This window comes from Pogoniulus pusillus, chromosome 6 (assembly GCF_015220805.1).
Source record: "Pogoniulus pusillus isolate bPogPus1 chromosome 6, bPogPus1.pri, whole genome shotgun sequence".
NCBI classification, from domain to species: Eukaryota; Metazoa; Chordata; class Aves; order Piciformes; family Lybiidae; genus Pogoniulus; species Pogoniulus pusillus.
In genome coordinates, this window is record NC_087269.1 from 25,720,956 (window position 1) to 25,741,998 (window position 21,043).

Sequence of the window (21,043 nt, forward strand, 5' to 3'; positions counted from 1 at the left end):
AAGGTCATCATCTCTCTTCACTATGTCCCAAGCCACCAGGAGAATTTGAGCACACAGAATCACAGAATCATTAAGGTTGGAAAAGACCTCGAAGACCCTTGAGTTCAACTGGAACCCAACCGCCATGAACACACAACCATATCCTAAAGCACCACATCTACAGCTTCCTGAACACCTCCAGCCATGGAGACTCCACCACCTACCTCCCTGGGCAGCCTGGTCTGACTCAATGCATTGAATGCTTCCCACACACTGAAAATGTTTCTTGCCAGTATTAGCAAAAAGAGATGACACAAAACCTGCAGCTTTTGACAAATCCAAGTTTAATCTTGGTTCATGTGGACGGAAAAGAGAAAAATCCACTGATGCTTTACACTTCCAATCTTGCAATTCCAATGAGCAACATGCTATTAGTGGAACAGGCTACTCAGGGAGCTGGTTGAGTTCCTATCCCTGAAGATACTCGAGGTGAGGCTCTAGACAACTTGATCTAGTTGAGGATGCCCCTGCTTACTGCAGAGAGGGTTGGATTAGATGAGCTCTGGAGGACCCTTCCAACCCAGACCGTTCTACGACTCTATGACCATAGACAGGACTGAGAGAACCAGGAGGAGAATGCAGTGCAAGCTGCTGAGGAGGTCCAACTCATCAGAGCCCAAGTGGCTAAGAACAGATGATTCTTGAATGAGGTAGAGGTTAAGAACACAGGAACCATCACAGCCAGGGATTTAGGGACAATAGCATTTGCCTGATGCCTCAGAAGGGCCTAATGAAGAAGGTATAACTTATTCTAAGCAGGAATCATAGAATCAAGCAGGTTGGAAGAGACCTCCAAGCTCATCCAGTCCAACCTAGCACCCAGCCCTGTCCAATCAACCAGACCATGGCATTAAGTGCCTCATCCAGGCTTTCTTGAACACCTCTAGGGATGGCAGCTCCACCACCTCCCTGGGCAGCCCATTCCAATGCCAATCACTCTCTGGGAAGAACTTCCTCCTAACATCCTGCCTGACACCAATCATGCATAAATAACCACTACCCACTAGCTCCAGCAGCCCTGCCAGACCTTTGCTAATGGCAGAAGAGGACACCTGAACTCCCAGTACTGTGAGGCATTGATGACATTGACTGAAGTCACACTGCCTGGGGCAGGGCCAGCTGAGACATTCAGAACAGGGCCAGGTTTGTGGCTTGACCAGCCTCACTCACACCTAGGTACTTGCCATTCTTGCTTTGGAATCTGTTTGATAGAGGGTTTTGTTGTTGTTATGTGTTGTTTGTGTGGGCTCTTTTTGGTTGGTTGGTTTTGGGGTTGGGGGGAGAGATTGTGTGTTTTGCTTTGGGGTTCTTGGCTTTGGTTTGGTTTTAAGAACTCAGCACAAATATTTCTCTTCTTGGGTTTGGTTTGGTTTTAAGAAGTCAGCACAAATATTTTTCTTCCCCTTCTTTGCTACCAGATGCTTAAATCTACTCCTGGCTCTGACACTTGTTTGCCTTGGCATTTACAAAAATGTCACTAATTCCCATATCAGAGTAAGAGAGCTGCTTGTAGGAACAGGCAGTAGAGAACATCCAACCACAGTGAGTGATTGCTGAGGAGCAATGAAACAATAGAAGCACAGAATCAGTAGGGTTGGAAGGGACCACAAGGAGCAGCCAGTTCCAACTTCCCTGCCATGGCCAGGGACACCCTACCCTAGAGCAGGCTGCACACAGCCTCAGCCAGCCTGGCCTGAAACACCTCCAGCCATGGGGCCTCAACCACCTCCCTGGGCCACTCATTCCAGCTTCTCACCACTCTCATGCTCAACAACTTCCTACTCACATCCAGTCAGAACCTACCCATCTCCAACTTCGCTCCATAGGTCTCCATTATCATGACACTAGCATGATCTTGGAGGCCTCTTCCAACCTGATTGAATATATGATTCTGTGCTCCACAGAAGAGATATTCCTCCAGGTCAACAGTGTGTCAGATGAAAATCATTCTTCCACCACAGATAATGTCTACCAAAGGAGGGCTTGGCAAGCATGAATTTTAAGTCATGGTAATAAAAGCACTGTCACTTGATGAAAAGGCAGAGAACTAGTGCAACATCTGAAACTATTAACAACACCTAACTTACTGAGGTGACCCACAGATCATAGAAACATAGAATCAAACAGGTTGGAAGAGACCTCCAAGACCATCCAGTCCAACCTAGCACCCAGACCTGTCCAGTAAACCAGACCATGGCACTAAGTGCCCCAGCCAGGCTTGGCTTCAACACCTCCAGGCACAGCCACTCCACCACCTCCCTGGGCAGCCCATTCCAATGCCAATCACTCTCTCTGACAACAACTTCCTCCTCACATCCAGCCTAGACCTCTCCTGGCACAACTTGAGACTGTGTCCCCTTCTTCTGTTGCTGGGTGCCTGGCAGAAGAGCCCAACCCCACCTGGCTACAGCCTCCCTTCAGGGAGCTGCAGACAGCAATGAGCTCTGCCCTGAGCCTCCTCACATGCAGGCCAAACACCCCCAGCTCCCTCAGCCTCTCCTCACAGGACTGTGCTCCAGGACCCTCCCCAGCCTTGCTGCCCTTCCCTCAACACCTTCCAGCACCTCAACATCTCTCTTCAATTCAGAAGCCCACAACTGGACACAGCACTCAAGGGGTGGCCTGAGCAGTGCTGAGCACAGGGGCAGAAGAACCTCCCTTGTTCTGCTGGCCACACTGCTCCTGAGCCAGCCCAGGATGCCATTGGCTCTGCTGCCCACCTGGGCACACTGCTGCCTCCTCTTCAGCTCCTCTCTACCAGCATCCCCAGGTCCCTCTCTGCCTGGCTGCTCTCAGCCACTCTGTCCCCAGCCTGTAGTGCTGCTTGGGATTGTTGTGGCCAAAGTGTTCCCAGCACCTTTTTAGCCATGGCAAACTAAAGTGACAGATGCAGACTGCCAAGTTGTGAGTGAAAATTAGGTTTCCTTCCTCAAAACCCCATCATGGTAAGGAAGCCTGCTTATGTTTTGAGCTGTGAACAAAGATCTCACAATGAGTTTCCTGCAAAATTCACCCCTCTTGGATTGCAAGGAACAAAGAAAAAAAAAAAAGAAAGACTAAAAAGGAAGCTCACTGTTCAACTCTTGTTAGTTAAGAAACACTACCTCAAAAAACGAAGCAATATCAGGCACAACATATCAGTTCTGGCAGTTGCTTCTAGAGGAGTGATCATTACAGTCACCTCGCACTCCCTGGAGGAAAAAATATTTTAACCAGGCTCAAAACATGAAACAGAATCCTAGAATGGTTTGGATTGGAAGGGACCTTAAAGATCATCTTGTTCCAAATCCCCTGCAAGGGCTGGGGCACCTTCCACTAGACCAGGTGCTCCAGTCCCATCCAACTTGGCCTTGAACACTTCCCTGGGCAACCTGTTCCAGTGTCTCACCACCCTCACTGTCAAGAATTTCTTCCTACTCTGCAGTCTAAATCTCCACTCTTCCAGCTTAAAGCCATTCCCCATTGTCCTATCACAACAAGTCCCTGTAAAAAGTCTCTCCACAGCTTTCAGTGCTGTTGAACATCTTTATCAGTGATATGGACAGAGGAATCTAGTGCAGCCACAGCAAGTTTGCAGACATCACCAAGTTGTGTGGCACAGTCACCTTGCTAGAGGGTAGAGAACAATCCAGAGGGACCTGGACAGGCTGCAGAGGTGTGCCCAGGCCAACCTCATGAAAGGCAAGGCCAAGTGTAAGGTCCTGCACCTGGGTGGGCACAATCCCAAGCACAGCTCCAGGCTGGGAGGGGAATGGCTGAGAGCAGCCCTGAGGAAAACGCCCTGGGGGTCTGGGCTGATGAAAAGCTCAACATAGGCAACCAGCAACAGAACAAGGGGACACAGTCTCAAGTTGTGCCAGGGTAGGTATAGGCTGGATATTAGGAAGAAGTTCTTCACAGAGAGAGTGATTTCCCATTGGAATGGGCTGCCCAGGGAGGTGGTGGAGGCACCGTCCCTGGGGGTCTTAAGAAAAGACTGCATGAGGCACTTAGTGCCACGGTCTGGTTGATTGGTTGGGGCTGGGTGCTAGGTTGGACTGGATGATCTTGGAGGTCTCTTCCAACCTGGTTGATTCTATGATTCTATGAGCCTGCAGTGTGAGTGCAGCCCAGACAGCAACCCTGTGCTGGGCTGCAGCAAGAGCAGTGTGGCCAGCAGGGCGAGGGATGAGACTCTGCCCCTTTGCTCTGCTCTCCTCAGACCCTAGCTGGAGTTCTGTGTGCACTTCTGGAGCCCCTAAAACAAGAAGGACATGGAAGTGTTGGAGCCAGTCCAAAGGAGGCCACCAGGATGCTCAGAGGGCTGCAGCAGCTCTGCTATGATGACAAGCTACAAGAATTGGGGCTCTGCAGTCTGCAGAAGGCAAGGCTTCAAAGTGACTTTGGAATGGCCTTCCAGTATCTGAAAGTGGCTACAGGAAGGCTGGGGAGGGACTACTGACAAGGTCTTGTAAGGACAAGATGAGGAGTAATGGGTTTAAACAGGAGGGAGAGGGAAGATTCAAATTGGATGTTAGGAAAGGGTTCCTTACAGTGAGGGCAGTGAGACACTGGCACAGGTTGCCCAGGGAGGTTGTGGATGCTCCCTCTCAGGAGGTGTTCAAGGCCAAGCCCTGTGAGGAGAGGCTGAGGGAGCTGGGGGTGTTTGGCCTGCAGAAGAGGAGGCTCAGGGCAGACCTCATTGCTGTCTACAACTGCCTGAAAGGAGGCCATAGCCAGGTGGGGTTGGGTTCTTCTGCCAAGCAAGCATCAACAGAAGAAGGGGACACAGCCTCAAGTTGTGCCAGGGGAGGTCTAGGCTGGATGTTGTTAGGAAGTTGTTGGCAGAGAGAGTGATTGGCATTGGAATGGGCTGCCCAGGGAGGTGGTGGAGTTGCTGTCCTTGGAAGTGTTCAGGCAAAGCCTGGTTGGGACACTTAGTGCCATGTGCTAGGCTGGACTGGATGATCTGAAGACCTCTCTTCCAACCTGGTTTATTCTATGACCTGTTCTAGTGGGAGGTGTCTCTGGCTATGGCAGGGGGTTAGAACTGGATGAGCTTTGAGGTCCCTTCCTACCTAAACCATTCTAAGACTATAAATGAGAAGGCAGGCAAGGAATATTGCTGGTAAAATGACATTCAGGGTTTCAAAATGAGATGAAAGCAATAAGCAGTGGAAACCCACAGTTCTTGATTGGCAAAGGTAAACTGACAGCTTGGGAATATGAATGGGCCAAGTGTGCTGCTTTGAATAAGTGCTCAAGCTGTCAAAGAGCTGTTGTGGAAATTTTCAATCACACTGAGGAGCCTTTCCACCACCAAAAAAAAACCCCAAAACAACCTAAAAAAGGTAAATCTCAAATACATTTTGAAAAGGCCTCAGCATCACAGACCAAAATCACTCTTCACACAAATGACACCTGCCACAAAACCAAGCTCAGTTCCCAATTTTTGTCATTTTAAATGTCTACATCCACCTGAGGTCTTGCCTGATCTCCTAATTACTGCTACAGTTTGTCACTAATGAGTGAAAAACACTCAATAGCTTGCAGCTGAATGATTGCATATGGGGAATTACTGCTGATATGGGTCAAGAACTGGCTGGAGGGCTGGGCCCAGAGAGTGGTGGTGAATGATGTCACATCCAGCAGGCAGCTGGCACCAGAGGTGTGTCGAAGGGATCAGTGCTGGGCACAGTCCTGTTCAATATCTTTAGTGATGATCCAGACTAGGACATTAAGTCCAGCATCAGTAAGTTTGCAGATGACACCAAGCTAGGAGCAGCTGTGGAGCTGTTAGCCCTGCAGAGGGCCCTGGCCAGGCTGGATGGGTGGACAGAGGGCAATGGGATGAGACTGAACAAGGCCAAGGGCAGGGTTCTACACTTTGGCCACAACAACCCCAAGCAGCACTACAGGCTGTGGACAGAGTGGCTGAGAGCAGCCAGGAAGAGAGGGATCTGGAGGTGCTGAGGTGGAACTTCTTAGGTTCTGGCTGATAGCCATTATTCCCTGTCCTGTTACCATGTGTCACTGAAAAGAGCCTGGCCCCTTCTTCTTGGTACCCCTCAGATATTTATAGATGGTGATCAGATCCTCTCTCAACCTTCTCTTCTCCAGACTGAACAGCCCCAGGTGTCTCAGTCTTTCTTAATAGCTCTTCATTGGACTCCCTCCCATAGCTCCCTGTCTTACTTGAACTGGGGAGCCCAAAATTTGCTGCAGTATTCCAGGTGTGGTCTCACAAGGGCAGAGCAGAGGAGTGATTTCCCATTGGAATGGGCTGCCCAGGGAGGTGGTGGAGGCACCGTCCCTGGGGGTCTTCAAGAAAAGACTGGATGAGGCACTCAGTGCCATGGTCTAGTTGACTGGCTAGGGCTGGGTGATAGGTTGGACTCGATGATCTTGGAGGTCTCTTCCAACCTGGTTGATTCTATGATTCTACTCCTTAGACCTACTGGACATAGCTCTACTAATACAACCCAATATATCATGGGCCTTCTAGGCCACAAGGGCACAGTGCTGTCCCATAGATACCTTAGTGTCCACTGCTGGTGTCCGTGCTCATGGTTATAAAAGGAACAAGCAGCTCAGCCATTTTACAGCTGCTTCAGTTCCTACACATTTAGAATCATAGATTCAACCAGTTTGGAAGAGACCTTCAAGATTACCCAGACCAACCTATCATCCCAACCCTGTCCAATCAACCAGACCATGGCACTAAGTGCCCCAGCCAGCCTTGGCTTCCACACCTCTAGGCATGGCGACTCCACCACCTCCCTGGGCAGCCTATTCCAATGCCAATCACTCTCTCTGACAACAACTTCCTCCTCACATCCAGACAGACCTCCCCTGGCATAACTTGAGACTGTGTCTCCTTCTTCTGTAGCTGATTGCCTGGCAGAAGAGCCCAACCCCACCTGGCTACAGCCTCCCTTCAGAGAGCTGCTGACAGCAATGAGCTCTGCCTTGAGCCTCCTCTTCTGCACACCCCCACTGAGTACAGGGGAAGAATAATCACAGAGTTCTTTTCCATCTGAAACAATTCTATGATACTGCAATTCTATGATTCTAAGAACAGCAGCTCTTCTCTTCCAGACAGTTTCCCCTTTCTGAAACAGACCTTGGTTATGCTCTGACAATATTCCTGTTATTGCCTTTCATAATAATTCCTGGGACAGCTGATTAAGACTGAGTAAGCCTTAGCCTTAATCAGCTCTATCTCTGAATATGAAAGAATGAAAAGTTCTCTCTCTGGCAACCAAGCATGCAAGTCATGACAGGAGAAGAGGAATAGCTCTAAAAGTACACTGTGAAGCAGTGGTGTGCCAGCCAATTTTCCTCCATTATGGAGAAATTTGAGGACAGTGCTTGGAGCAGAGCATTCAAACAATCCTCAAGTGTGGAGAAAAGTTCTGCGAGAAGGAAAAGAAAACATCAGCTCCAGTTAGGTCTCTCTTTATTTTCTTGCACCTCACTGCAGGCTTCCCTCCTCAAAGCCAAGGAGCACGGCAGTGGAAAGTAAATCACTTCCTGATGCCACTGCTGAAATTTTCCTGGACTGTACCTCTGTTATCAACTACCTCATTTCTCTGAGCCAAACCAACACACCCTTAAACAGTGCAGGAATGACCCAGAAGTAGAGCAAGACACAGCCTGTCAGGGATGTGAGCCCTAAACTGTGGGCTTCTTTTTCTTCAGAGCTACACCCAGACTCAGGCTTGAACAGTTGTTCATCTGTGTGACCTGCAGAAGCATCTGGGCTCCCAAATCGGTTGGGTGTGGGAAGACAGAGCTCCACAGCATGGCAAATTCAGTCTTCAGTTCAAAAGGGACACAGAACTGCTTGAGGGAGTCCAGCACAGAGCCAGAAAGATGATGAAGGGAATGGAACATCTCTGTTACAAGGAGAGCCTGAGGGAGCTGGGGCTGTGCTGTAGGAGAAGAGAAGACTGAGAGGTGACCTCATCAATGTTTGTAAATAGGTGAAGGTGAGTGCCAGGAGGCTGAGCCAGGCTCTGCTGGGTGATGCCCAGTGATAGGGCAAGGGGCAATAGGTGGAAGCTGAGGCACAGAAAGTTTCGTTTAAACATGAGGAGGAATTTTTTCCCTGTGAGGGTGACAGAACCCTGGAACAGGCTGCCCAGGGGGGTTATGGAGTCTCTCTGGATATATTCAAAGCCTGCCTGGATGCATTCCTGTGTAATCTGGTCTAGGTGATCCTGCTCTGGCAGAAGAGTTGGACTGGATGAGCTTTGGAGGTCCCTTCCAGCCCCTGACATTCTACGATGCTGTGATTCAGCCCTTAGCAGAAGCCCTAGCATTGTGCAGCCACATGGCAGACACAAACCAATCCAAACGCAGTCTTCTTGTCAAAATTTGTCCAAATCATTCTGAAAGGGGAGCTAATTCTTTGGTAAGTTACTTAATTGGGCAGATATCAGAACTATCTTCCTAGATAAAAACACAGAATCAGAATAAACCAAATAAAACTGTGTGCCTGGGGCTGATCCAGGTCAGATTTGCATTATTGGCTAAGCTCATGTTGCACAGACCCACTATGAATGATGACAGAAGAGCATCAGCACACACAAAGTCAGCTAAAGAATACTGACATTGGGCATTACAATCATGTTAGCCAGAGAGTGGCTGCCAATGGCTCCATGGCCAAGTGCAGGCCAGTGACAAGCAGAGTCCCTCAGGGATCAGGCCTGTTCAACAGCTTTGTGGGTGCCATGGACAGAGGCACTGAGTGCAGCCTCAGCAAGTTTGCTGCCCACAACAAGCTGTGTGGTGCAGCAGCGAGGCTGGAGGGCAGGGATCCATGCAGAGGGGCCTGGGCAGGCTACAGAGGTGGGCACAAGCCAACCTCAGCAGGGTCAACAAGACCAAGAGCAAGGTCCTGCATGTGGGTGGAGGCAATGCCAAGCACAAATGCAGGCTGGGCAGTGAGTGGCTGGAGACCAGCCCTGAGGAGAGGGATTTGAGGGTGCTGCTGGACGAGCAGCTCAACAGGAGCCAGCAGTGTGCACTTGCATCCCAGAAAGCCAAGCAGAGCCTTGAATGCATCAGGAGAAGTGTGGCCAGCAGGTTGAGGGAGGTGATTCTCCCCCTCTACTGTGCTCTGCTGAGATCGTGGCACTAAGTGCTCCAGCCAGGCTTGGCTTCAACACCTCCTGGAACGGTGACTCCACCACTCCAATGCCAATCACTCTCTCTGACAACAACTTCCTCCTCACATCCAGCCTAGACCTGCCCTGCCACAGCTTGAGACTGTGTCCCCTTCTTCTGTTGCTGGCTGCCTGGCAGAAGAGCCCAACCCCACCTGGCTACAGCCTCCCTTCAGGGAGCTGCAGACAGCAATGAGCTCTGCCCTGAGCCTCCTCTTCTGCAGGCTGCACACCCCCAGCTCCCTCAGCCTCTCCTCACAGGTCTGTGCTCCAGGCCCCTTTCCAGCATTGCTGCCCTTCCCTGGACACCTTCCAACACCTCAACATCTCTCTTGAATTGAGGAGCCCACAACTGGACACAGCACTCAAGGTGTGGCCTGACCAGTGCTGAGCACAGGGGCAGAATAACCTCCCTTGTCCTACTGGCCACACTGCTCATGATACATGAATATCTCCAGGGATGGGGACTCAACCAGGGCAGCCTGTTCCAGTATTTCACTACTATCACTGTGAAGAACTTCCTTCTTCAGTCTACCCTAAATCTATCTTGCTCTAGTTTCAAATCATTGTCCCTTGTCCTATCACCACAAGCTCTTCTAAAAATAGTCCCTCTCCAGCCTTACTGTAAGTTCCTTTCAGATACTGAAATGCTGCTCTAAGGTCTCCCTGGAGCCTTCTCTTCTTCAGGCTAATCAGCTGAATTTTTTTCAGCCTATCTTCATAGCAGAGGTGCTTTAGCCCTCTGATTATCACTGCAGCCCTTCTCTGGACCCACTCCAGCAGGTCCATGTTGAGAGTCCCATACCCGGATACAGCTCCTGTTGTTCCTGAGGCACAAAAGGAACATCAGGAAAAGCCTATAAAGCCACAACTCTTAGAAATTCTCTTCTCAATACGCCACAACAACTTTCCACATCAAAAAATGGCACTTGACTAGATCAATTTTTCTCCTTAGGCAAGCCAGACTGGAACCAGCACATACTTCACACAGGAGATGGATAGCAGGACCCTTAATCTTTCAGGCTCATTAGTTAAATTCCAGCCCACACTGGTAGTCACTGAAAATGTTATTAAGTAATGGTTGCTTGAAAGCCGTGATGCAGAGTCCATAGGGAATGTATTAGACACTTCAGCTGGTCTCAGAAGAGAGGCTGCAGATTTTATGCCTCTAGAGACATTTCCTTCAACCCCCTGTCAGTTGCTCCTGAGAAATTAGTTAAAATAGTTTGGTGCAGCAGGGAAATGGGCAGTGAGACTGTCAATATGCCTGGCCAATCAGGCTCATTCTTCCAGCATTACATACAATTAAACTGAAAACAAATCAGTGCAGCAGTAGCAAGGGGATAAAGCCACACACAGCCTCGTTCCCTGTATATTGGTGCCTTATTTTCCAGTTAATCCTTCACCACAGGGAGCTGCTGATGGGGATTTTCAGAGTGATCACACATCCTCTGCCTCCCCAGGAAGTCAGGCTGACAAAAGATTGCTGCCAGGATAGCAGGGGAGATGAAGAGATAAAAATAATACCTATGGCCAGAAAAGCTCATTCCCAGGCTTACCTGTGTTTGCATAAATACCAGACATCCCCAAGGAGCACTGGGATTTATGGAGGGAGAGAAGAGAGCATGTAATTTATGGAGACAGCCCTACTATTCATTAGTATTATATTCCAGCAGAAAGGCAAGGGGGAGAGACAAAAAAACCCACAAACAACTCATAATCAGAAGCAGAGGAACACTTAGGGGTTTACACAGGAGACACAAGAACAGAAACAAAATAATCATAACTGCAGAGTTTCTGTCACACAAGTATTACTAAGGCACCACTCCACATTCCTCTTCATACTAGGAGGAAGTTGTTGCCAGAGAGAGTGATTGGCATTGCAGTGGCCTACCCAGGGAGGTGATGGAGTCACTGTCCCTGGAGGCATTGAAGCAAAGCCTGGATGAGGCACTTAGTGCCATGGTCTGGGTGATTGGGCAGGGCTGGGTGACAGATTGGACTGGATGAGCTTGGAGATCTCTTCCAACTTGGTTGATTCTATGATATTAAGGTAGATCATTTGGTGAAACACTGTGATGGTTTGAGTATTACCCACCCCCCACACTTTGGAAATCACCCAGACTAGACTCAGCCAGCTCTGGAAAGTTGAACAAAGCTTTATATTTACAGCTTAGCTCAATATAGAAGCAGATATTTACAGCATATACAGATATATACAGAAATATACAAGGTCAAAGGTACTACAGAAACACAACTCCCCTCCCAGATACCTGAGTTCCCAGGAGGGGCTCCCAAATGCCCTTCCACCTTCTCCCACTCCTCTCAACCTCACCTCAGTCCCAAGGAAGAATGGAGGTTCAGCCAGAGGGTCAGGAAGTAAAGTGGATTAAGCAGAGAGATGGCAGAGAGGCTATAGAGAGATGCACCTCAGAGCTCCCAAGCAGAAGAAGTGCCTTTTCTATGTTTGGATTCTTGCTCTTATACCTCTTAGCAAGCCTATAAGTGAAGTAGACATCACCCTTGTTTTATGTTTCACAGCCTGTAATCTAATTCTTCTCACCTAAACATTCTGGCTAGCTTCAGACTAGCACAGACACGGACAGAATCATAGAGTGTTAGCGGTTGGAAGGGACCTCTGAAAATCATCATGTGCAACCCCCCTGCCAAATCAGGATCACCTAGCACAGGACATAGAATCAAACGGGCTGGAAGAGACCTCCAAGATCATGCAGCCCAACCTAGCACCCAGCCCTAGCCAATCAACTAGAGGCATTAAGTGCCTCATCCAGGCTTGTCTTGAACACCTCCAGGCATGGTGACCCCACCACCTCTCTGGGCAGCCCATTCCAATGCCAATCACTCTCTCTGCCAACAACTTCCTCCTAACATCCAGCCTAGACCTCCCCTGGCACAACTTGAGACTGTGTCCCCTTGTTCTGTTGCTGGGTGCCTGGCAGAAGAGCCCAACCCCACCTGGCTACAGCCTTATGTTCAAGTTTGTGTCACTAACAACTCTTACCACTGCTCTTACCATTAACAAGCTGCATACCCATATCCACCTGTCACCAAACAACTCCAACAGCTCTTACTATTAACAAGCTGCATACCCATATCCACCTGACAGCAAGCAACTCCAACAACTCTTACCACTACTCTTACCATTAAAAATCTGCATACCCGTATCCACTTGACCTTAAACTCCAACAGGAAGACAGTTCCCCCAAAGGAAACAGCAGACTTTCCATCAGTCTGACTTGGACTTCGTTCACCATTTCAAGCAGCCATAGATGATAAATCACCACCACACGCAAGCACACAACTATGCCAAGCTTATGAGGTTAAAAAGTTGTACTAATTACAAAATAAAACCCAGGAGTTAGTATGCAGAGTAAGAGCCACACTGTAAGAGGGTAAAGCACTAAGACTGCAGATCAAACTGTGTAATTTGACAGGAGAAGAACAAAAACAACCCCACTTGTTTTCTTTTGGAGTTTCCATACTGCCTGCAAGGAGGTTCTGCCATTTCAGATGTGTCCATAAACTCAGAGCAACCTTCTGAAAGCTGCAGGTGAAACCCAAGAGACAGCAATCTTCTACCAATCCTCAGTGAAAGAAGGTTTCAGTTGAACTGAATCACATCAAAACCAAAAGCTGATCAGAACGTTGTCCCTTGGTAAGATCACACTGGCAGAAGTCAGATAGCAAAAAGTAAGCTGGGAGGTAAACTACTGGTTTATTAGTATTTCTGTCAATAGTGGACATAAGTAGTTGCTGAAACTAGATGCATACTCACAAGAGCTATCTGGAGTCAAAACTAACAAGATGGATAACTTTTGGGAAGAGATGACACCTCCCAGAATTTGGTCACCTTCTTGCCCACAATCCCTGTTGATAGGTTTACAGTCCTCAAAGCTGAGCTGGACAAGGACATTTCGCTCCCTGACCTCTACAGCTGGATGAGCTAAGGCAGGGAAGCAAAGGGGCTGCAGAGAAGCGAGGTGCACTCACCATTGCGGCTTTCCTCATCAATAGGAACTATTGTGGCTGGAGGACCTGTTCTGGCCAGTTTGCAATCTATAAAGAAGAAAAGAGAAGTTATTTCTAGTTCCAGGAGAAGGACCTTGGGGGTCCTTAAGCTTTCACTGAAATAGTGTGTCTGCATGGGCTACAACTGCTAGCTATGGTAACACCAACAGAGGATCAACATCTGAGTTCTTTGCTTCTCCTTTACTCAGATAAACTTGATGAAGCAATGGAGAATCTGATGACAAAGCATCTCAGATGCTGATCCAGATGTGAAACAAACACTTGAAAATAAACAAACAAACAGAAAAAACCCCAAACTCAAACTGAATATGGTTTGTTCTGCCATCTCTGTGAGAGAGCCTTCCTTCCCACATCATGACCACAGCCACCCCTCAAATCGCTGCTGCACCCCATCACAATCTACTGGTCATAGAACGACAGAATGGTTGGGGTCGGAAGGGACCTTAAAGATCATCTGCTTCCTACCACCCCTGCAGTGGGCAGGGAGACCTATCACTAGGCCAGGTTGCTCAAGGCCTCATCCAATCCGTCAGTAACTATGCCAATAAACCTCTTGGTGTCTTGCTCTAGAGATACCACCAGGCATCTCAGTGAAGCAGAATTCCTTCAGGACAATTCAATGGTAACTTAAACCCAGAGAAATAAACAGAGGAATGATTAAAAGGTACAAACAATCATTAAAGCTTCGGAACAGAAACAAACATCATTTGAGTTTAATTGCCACAAAAGGCTGCAATTAATGAGAAGGAACAGAACTGGAAGGATGCTCTAAGGGAAATGAAAACTAAACACAGATGAGCCATGTTCAGGGAGTTACATTTTTTGCCATCTTACCCTCGTATTGCCAGTCTGGAGTCAAACGTTTAGAGGCACCAATGGAAGCAGAGCAGAATAATGAAAGAAAACAAGCAAAATTTGATTGGTTTCCTCAAAAGAGAGGTTCAAAGACACAAAGCAGTACATGGAGAGCTAGTAAATGCAGAGGTGTAGCCTTACGATCACAGGCTCATAGGATGTTAGGGGTTGGAAGGGACCCAAGGAGATCGAGTCCAAACCCCCTGCCCAAGCAGGACAATACTATCTAATACAGAACACAGAGGAACACATCCAGAGAAGAAGACTCCACAACCTTTCTGGGGAGTTTATTCCAGTGCTCTGTGACCCTTACAGCAAAGAAGTTCCCTCTCGTGTTGAGGCAGAACCTCTTTTGATGCAGCTTCCACCCATTGCTCCTTGTCCTATCCCAGGAAGCAGTGAGCAGAGCCTGTCCCCCACTCCTGGCCAGCCCTCAGGTACTTATAAACATTTATCAAATCCCCTCTAAGTCTTCTCTTCTCCAGACGAAACAGCCCCAGGTCCCTCAGCCTCTCCTCATAAGCCATGCCCTCCAGTCCCCTCATCATCCTTGTAGCCCTTCACTGGACCCTCTCCAGCAAATCCCTGTCCCTCTTCAACTGGGGACCCCAAAATTGATCACAGTATTCAAGCTGGGGTCTCAGCAGGGCAGAACAGAGTGGGAGGAGAACCTCCCTTGATCTGCTGGACACACTCTGCCTAATACACCCCAAGATCCCATTGGCCTTCTTGGCCACAAGGGCACATTGCTGTGCCATGGTTAACTTGTGATCCACCACGATACACAAAACCAGGGGTAACATATGTGGTGGCTGTGTTTTGAGGGCAAATTGAGTTGCTACATTAAGTAAAAGAAAAACATTACCTCGTTAGAGCACACAGAAATAAAAAGTGATTTGAGAAGCACATTTTTATTTACAAGGGGCCTCACAGGACTGCTGAAATAGCCTGGTAAGAGACAACTTTCCTTCCCATGTCACACCAGAGAACTGTATGTGAGGTTGCAGGCCATACTTTTGAAGACATTTCAATATTCCTCTAATTCTCCTGACACAGTCCTGGGCACATGGAAGGCTACACATTATTTCTAGGAGATCACAGCATTATAGACTGGTAGGGTATTCAAGGGACCTCTGGATATCATCAAGTCCAACCCCCCCCTGCCAAAGCAAGTTACACAGGAATATATCCAAAGGCATCTAGCAAGTCTGCAGAGACTCCACAATCTCTCTGGGCAGCCTGCTTCAGGGTTGCATCACTTTTACAGTAAAGAAGACTGTCCTTATGTTGAGGTGGAACTTCCTGGGTTGTAGTTTGTATCCACTGCCCCTTGACCCAGAATTTCTTAGACTGGAAAGTCTCCCTGAGTCCAATCATTAGTTTCACACTGACAAGTCCTTGACTAATCCAAACCCCTCAGCACAACATCTCATCACTATCAATCGCTATGCTTGGAAAGCACCACCAGCATCAGCCAGTCCAACCTGCATCCCAGCAGCCTTCATCACTACACCAGAGCCTCAAGCACCACATCCACCCTCCTTTCAAACACCTCCAGGGATGGTGACTCCACCACCTCCCTGGGCAGCCTGTTCCAGTGCCTGACCTCCCGCTCAGGAAACAACTTCCTCCCAACAGCCAACCTAAGCCTCCCCTCATGCAACTTGAGGCCATTCTCTCTTGTCCTATCCTCAATAACTGGGGAGAAAAGACCAGCTCCAGCCTCCTTTTAGGTAGCTGTAGAGAGGAATAAGGTCCCCTCTCAGCCTCCTCTTCTCCAGACTAAACACGCCCAGCTCCCTCAGCTGCTCCTCACAGGCCATGTTTGGCAGCCCTCTCCCCAGCCTTGTCGCCCTGCTGAAAGCAGCCTGACTCCTTGATAAACACCTTTCAGATATTTGTAAACATTGCTAAGCTCTCCTCTCAGTCTGTTCCTTTACAAGAGAAACAGGTCTCAGTCTTTTCTCACAAGACAGATGTTGTAGACCAGAAATGTTCCAGTCCAGAAACTGGTCTGTAGCCAAGGAAAGAGAGGGTGTGGTATCACTGCATTATTTGTGTGAGGTCAAAAGACCTAATACAGAAATCCCAAAGGAAAAAAAAATCACTCATCAATTCCACACCTGAGCAAGCTGAGGTAAAAAAGCTCTTTCTCACCTTACAGCAAAAACTACACATTCACTGACATCAAAGGAATGGTACTGCAGCCTGTTGCAGACCATAATCATGCCACCACAGGCAAGACCTCTGAAACATCAAAGAGTGGAGTATTTACTCAGATCTGCTTTTTGGTGAAGCCTGTCTGAAGGGCAGCTCTGTGGCATGGTCATTCCCCCTAGCTCAATCAACTGCAAGACCAAACTTCTAAACACAAAGGACTGACAGCACCACATTCCTTGAGATTGCTGACATCCACGAATGTGTTCATATCCATGATGCTATCCACCAGCAGCCTGAGCACCACCTGAACTGATCCTAATGAGAATATAATCACACTGCAATTTCTGCTCCTTTAAAAGCCAAACAGGCAAACCTTGATCTGAAGGTAAACCATGGAGAGCTCTCGTGGGTACCCAACTCCCTCTCCTTCCTTCTATGGTAACACTCTGGTAGAGTTTCTGTACGTGCTGTCTTAAGCAGTCTACATAAAACTATTTAATGGACAAGTCCTCAGTACATTTTAGTCTTACATGCTCTAGTTTGATACATAAAAATGCAACATTGCTTGTGGATAATTTTAAACCTTTTTGTTTAGAAGACATTCCAGGCAAACAGACAATCTCAGAGAATCACAGAATCAAACAGGTTGGAAGAGACCTCCAGGCTCATCCGGCCCTGTCCAGTCATCCAGATCATGCCACTAAGTGCCTCATCCAGGTTTTGCTTGAACACCTCCAGGCACAACGACTCCACCACCTCCCTGGGCAGCCCATTCCAATGCCAATCACTCTCTCTGACAACAACTTCCTCTCACATCCAGCCTAGACCTCCAGACCTCCCCTAGCACAACTCAAGACTGTGTCCCCTTCTTCTGTTGCTGCTTGCCTGGCAGAAGAGCCCAACCCCACCTGGCTACAGCCTCCCTTCAGGGAGCTGAAGACAGCAATGAGCTCTGCCCTGAGCCTCCTCTTCTGCAGGCCAAACACCCCCAGCTCCCTCAGCCTCTCCTCACAGGGCTGTGCTCCAGGCCCCTTCCCAGCATTGCTGCCCTTCCCTGGACACTTTCCAACACCTCAACATCTCTCTTGAATTGAGGAGCCCAGAACTGGACACAGCACTCAAGCAGTGGCCTGACCACTGCTGAGCACAGGGGCAGAAGAACCTCCCTTGTCCTGCTGCCCACACTGCTCCTGAGCCAGCCCAGGATGCCATTGGCTTTGCTGCCCACCTGGGCACACTGCTGCCTCATCTTCAGCTCCTCTCTACCAGCACCCCCAGCTCCCTCTCTGCCTGGCTGCTCTCCAGCTTTAATTTTAATAAAGTTAAGTACATATCTGTGATGGTTTGGGTGTTCCCCGCCCCCCATACACTTTGGAAATCACCCAGACTAGACTCAGCCAGCTCTGGAAATTGAATGAAGCTATTTATTTACAGCTTAGGAGAATATATAAGCAGATATTTACAGTATATACAGTTATATTCAGAAATATACAAGGTAAAAGGTAATACACAACTCCCCTCCCAGAAACCTGAGTCCCCAGGAGAGGCTCTCAACCACCCCTGCACCTTCCCCCTACCCCTCTTGACCTTACTCCAGTCCCAAGGAAGAATGGAGGTTCAGCCAGGGGGCTAGGAAGCCAAGTGGATTAATTAAAGAAACAGCAGTGAGGCTAGAGAGAGATGCAGCTCAGTCAGGTCCCCACCAGAAGAAGTGCCTTCATGTATGTTTTGATTCTTATTCTTACACCTCTCAGCAAGCCTATGAGTGAAGTAGACATCAGCACTGTTTTCCTTTCACAGCCTGTAATCTAGTGCTTCTCACCAAAACATTCTAGCTAGCTTCAAACTAGCACAATATTTGATAATCCCTGCCTCACTAATCGCCCCAACTAAATCACCCTGGTAAAAGCAAGGCAAACCAGCAACTTGTTTTACAAGCTTGGCCTATACAAATCATCTGCCTGAGCATCAATTTGGCCAAGTGGCTACAAAGGCAAGCAAAGTGACTAGCCAGTGAGGATGGCATCCTGCCAAACTTGACCAAAACAGGCAAATGCAACTGGCAATGCATAAGTAGGGCAAGTTTAAATACGTCCCTGGCAGGTCTTTATCTTTCCCCCACTTTTCCCAGTTTACCCAGACTGGGGAAGCAGGAGCTTGTGTTGGGCCCATTTCACCCTTCCACCACAGATGGTGACTCCACCACCTCCTCGGGTAGCCTGTTCCAATCCCTGACCACATTTTCCCTCATCTCCAACCTAACTCTCCCCTGGCACAACTTCAGGCCATTTCGTCTCATTCTATCACATGATACTAGTGAGAAGATAGCAACCTCCACCTCACCCCCACCTCCTTTCAAGGAGCTGTAGAGAGCACTGAGGTCATCACTCCCCAACCTAAACATCCCCAGTTCCCTCAGCCGCTCTGTCGTGGAGAGCCTGTAGGCCAAATAACAGGTTTATTTACACCTATGCTTGCCTGGACATGTTTTTCTGCCAGGACCCCTGGTTGTAAACAGGTTGTGTAAGCCCCCACACACCCAGCTCGTGTCTCCCTGGGGTAAGCCCATGTGATCCCCATATTTGGGAAAATCCAGGCAAGAAGCTTCTGCCTACTATGGTAAGGTTTGTCTGACTGCCAACCTGATTGGTCATTCTAGTGGCCAAAGGGACCATTAATCTTGGCCTACAGTCAATAAATAGGGGTGCACAGGTAAACAACGTGCTCAGCTCGGACCCTCGGGCATAGACCCTGCATAGCTCAGCTGCTCTGACTCACCTGCATGGCTCAGACTTGCTAGCACAGCTCTGACTCTCACTTGCAGTGCTCAGCTGCTCAGACCCCCACACTCGGACACCATTGCATAGCTCCCATGCTCAGAGGCCCAGACCTCATGCTCTAACTCATTCGCAGCTCACCTGCCTGTGTACCTTTCTTGCAGAGCTCATTTAAGCCTGCACATATATATGTATGAGGAGCCTATAGTCTCCTAAGACAGCTGTGCACATCTGCATGCCACTGTGTTATCAGGAACAGATCCTGTATTGCATTTACCTACAGAGCTCAGACTCCCAGCAGCCGCACACTTTGCATGGCTGCTGCCTATCATTGCCTGGTAAGCGTGCCACTGCTGCTGAGACAACCAGGAAGCAGGCTTTGAATTGTCTGCACACACAGCCTGCTAGCTGTGACAACCATGCCAGAGACAGCACAATATTCTCCTCCTGCTCCTGAGATCCTGCCAGCTGAGAATTCCTGGACAGAAGCATCCAGAAGGAGCCAGCAGCACCAAAGGCAGAGATCGCGTCCTTCGCCAGGAGAACAAGGTTAGAGAAAACCTATTTCCCCAGAAGCTGGGAAGATTCATCCTTTCTCCTCAAGCCAGGAGGATTCCAGCCTCAAAGTCCATGGGTAGAGATACCCTGAAGTCTGGACACTAGACACAGGCTGTGACACAGTCCCCAAGGGTGATTAATAATTAATAAGAGTTGTGAGTAAAAGCTTTAATGCCTCTGTAAATATCTGTTGCCTCTGCTGTAGAGCAGAATCAGTTTCAGCCTGCTCTGCTGGGCAAATAGCATATAGACCCCAAACGGCATTGAGCCGTGGGGAGAACTCCTCTCTCTGTTTATAGTTTGAATATTTGCTAGTTAATTAACAAATTCCTGTGCATATTTTATCCTAAATTGTTTTCATAACTGTGTACTGAATATTAATATTGATATACAGTGGTTGGGGGTAGCAGAGTTCAGAATATTGAATTTAATAAATCTATATTTTTATACAAAATTATCTCACCCCAATTAATTTCTCCCCTCTGTCAAAATAGGTGTAGGTACTGAGAATCCCCCTCTGCAACATGCTCCTCACCAGATTTGCTCCCTTGACCCTTTAGCAGCTTCACTGATCTTCTCTGGACACACTCTAGCAATGAAGTGTCTCTCCTGCAGTGAGGGACCCTAGGCTGTACTCATTTTGAAGCATGAATGCACTTTTTCTCCATAATCTCTGTTTCCATTAAAATGTTCTCTCCTTGATGTGTCTCATCATCAGTGGATGAGTGGATGTGGCACTTGAGGCTATGGTCTAGTGATGAAGGCTGCTGGGATGAAGGTTGGACTGGATGACGCTGGTGGTCCTTTCCAAGCATAGAGTTTCATAGTGATGAGATGTTGCGCTGAGGGGTTTGGGTTAGTCAAGGATATGTCAGCGTGAAACTAAAGATTGGACTCGAGGAGCTTGGAGGTCTTTGCCAGTCTAAGAAATTCTGTGAAATCATAATGTGTTCTCCTAAATCAGGCCAACAGAATCTCAGAGTATAAGGGTTAGAAGGGATCTCAAATGATCATCCAGTCCAACACCCCTCCTAAAGTAGGGTCACTCAGAGCAGCTCACTCAGGAATGCAAACAGGTGGGTTTGGAATGTCTCCAAAGGAGACAAGGATGGGGATGCTCAGAGGGCTGGAGCAGCTCTGCTGTGAGGACAGACTGAAAGAGTTGGGGCTGTGCAGTCTGGAGAAGAGGAGGCTCCCAGGGGACCTTCCAGTGGCCTTCCAGGATCTGAAGGTGGATACAAAAAAGCTGGGGAGGGACTACTGAGGCTGCGAGGGAGTGCCAGGACTGGGGGGAATGGAGCAAAGATGGAGATGAGTAGGTTCAGCCTGGAGGAAGTTGTTCATGATGAGAGTGGTGAGAGGCTGGAATGGGTTGCCCAGGGTGGTGGTTGAGGCCCCATAGCTGGAGGTGTTTAAGGCCAGGCTGGATGAGGCTGTGTGCAGCCTGCTCTAGGG

The 21,043-nt window shown here is 48.5% G+C and overlaps 1 protein-coding gene across 10 annotated transcripts in view; it reads right to left on the reverse strand.

Annotated features, from left to right (window-relative positions):
• Nucleotides 1-21,043, reverse strand: part of PCDH15 (protocadherin related 15) — a 1,224,756-nt gene that overhangs the window by 425,724 nt on the left and 777,989 nt on the right. For 8 of the 10 annotated variants that reach the window (XM_064145003.1, XM_064145002.1, XM_064145004.1 and 5 more), the window contains 2 exons: nucleotides 14,073-14,087; nucleotides 13,200-13,265 (listed from right to left, as the gene is read on the reverse strand). In XM_064145003.1, coding sequence (XP_064001073.1) covers nucleotides 13,200-13,265; nucleotides 14,073-14,087 — 81 coding nt within the window. The remainder of the gene's footprint in view (nucleotides 1-13,199; nucleotides 13,266-14,072; nucleotides 14,088-21,043) is intronic. The other 2 variants (XM_064145009.1, XM_064145013.1) reach the window with 1 other exon arrangement.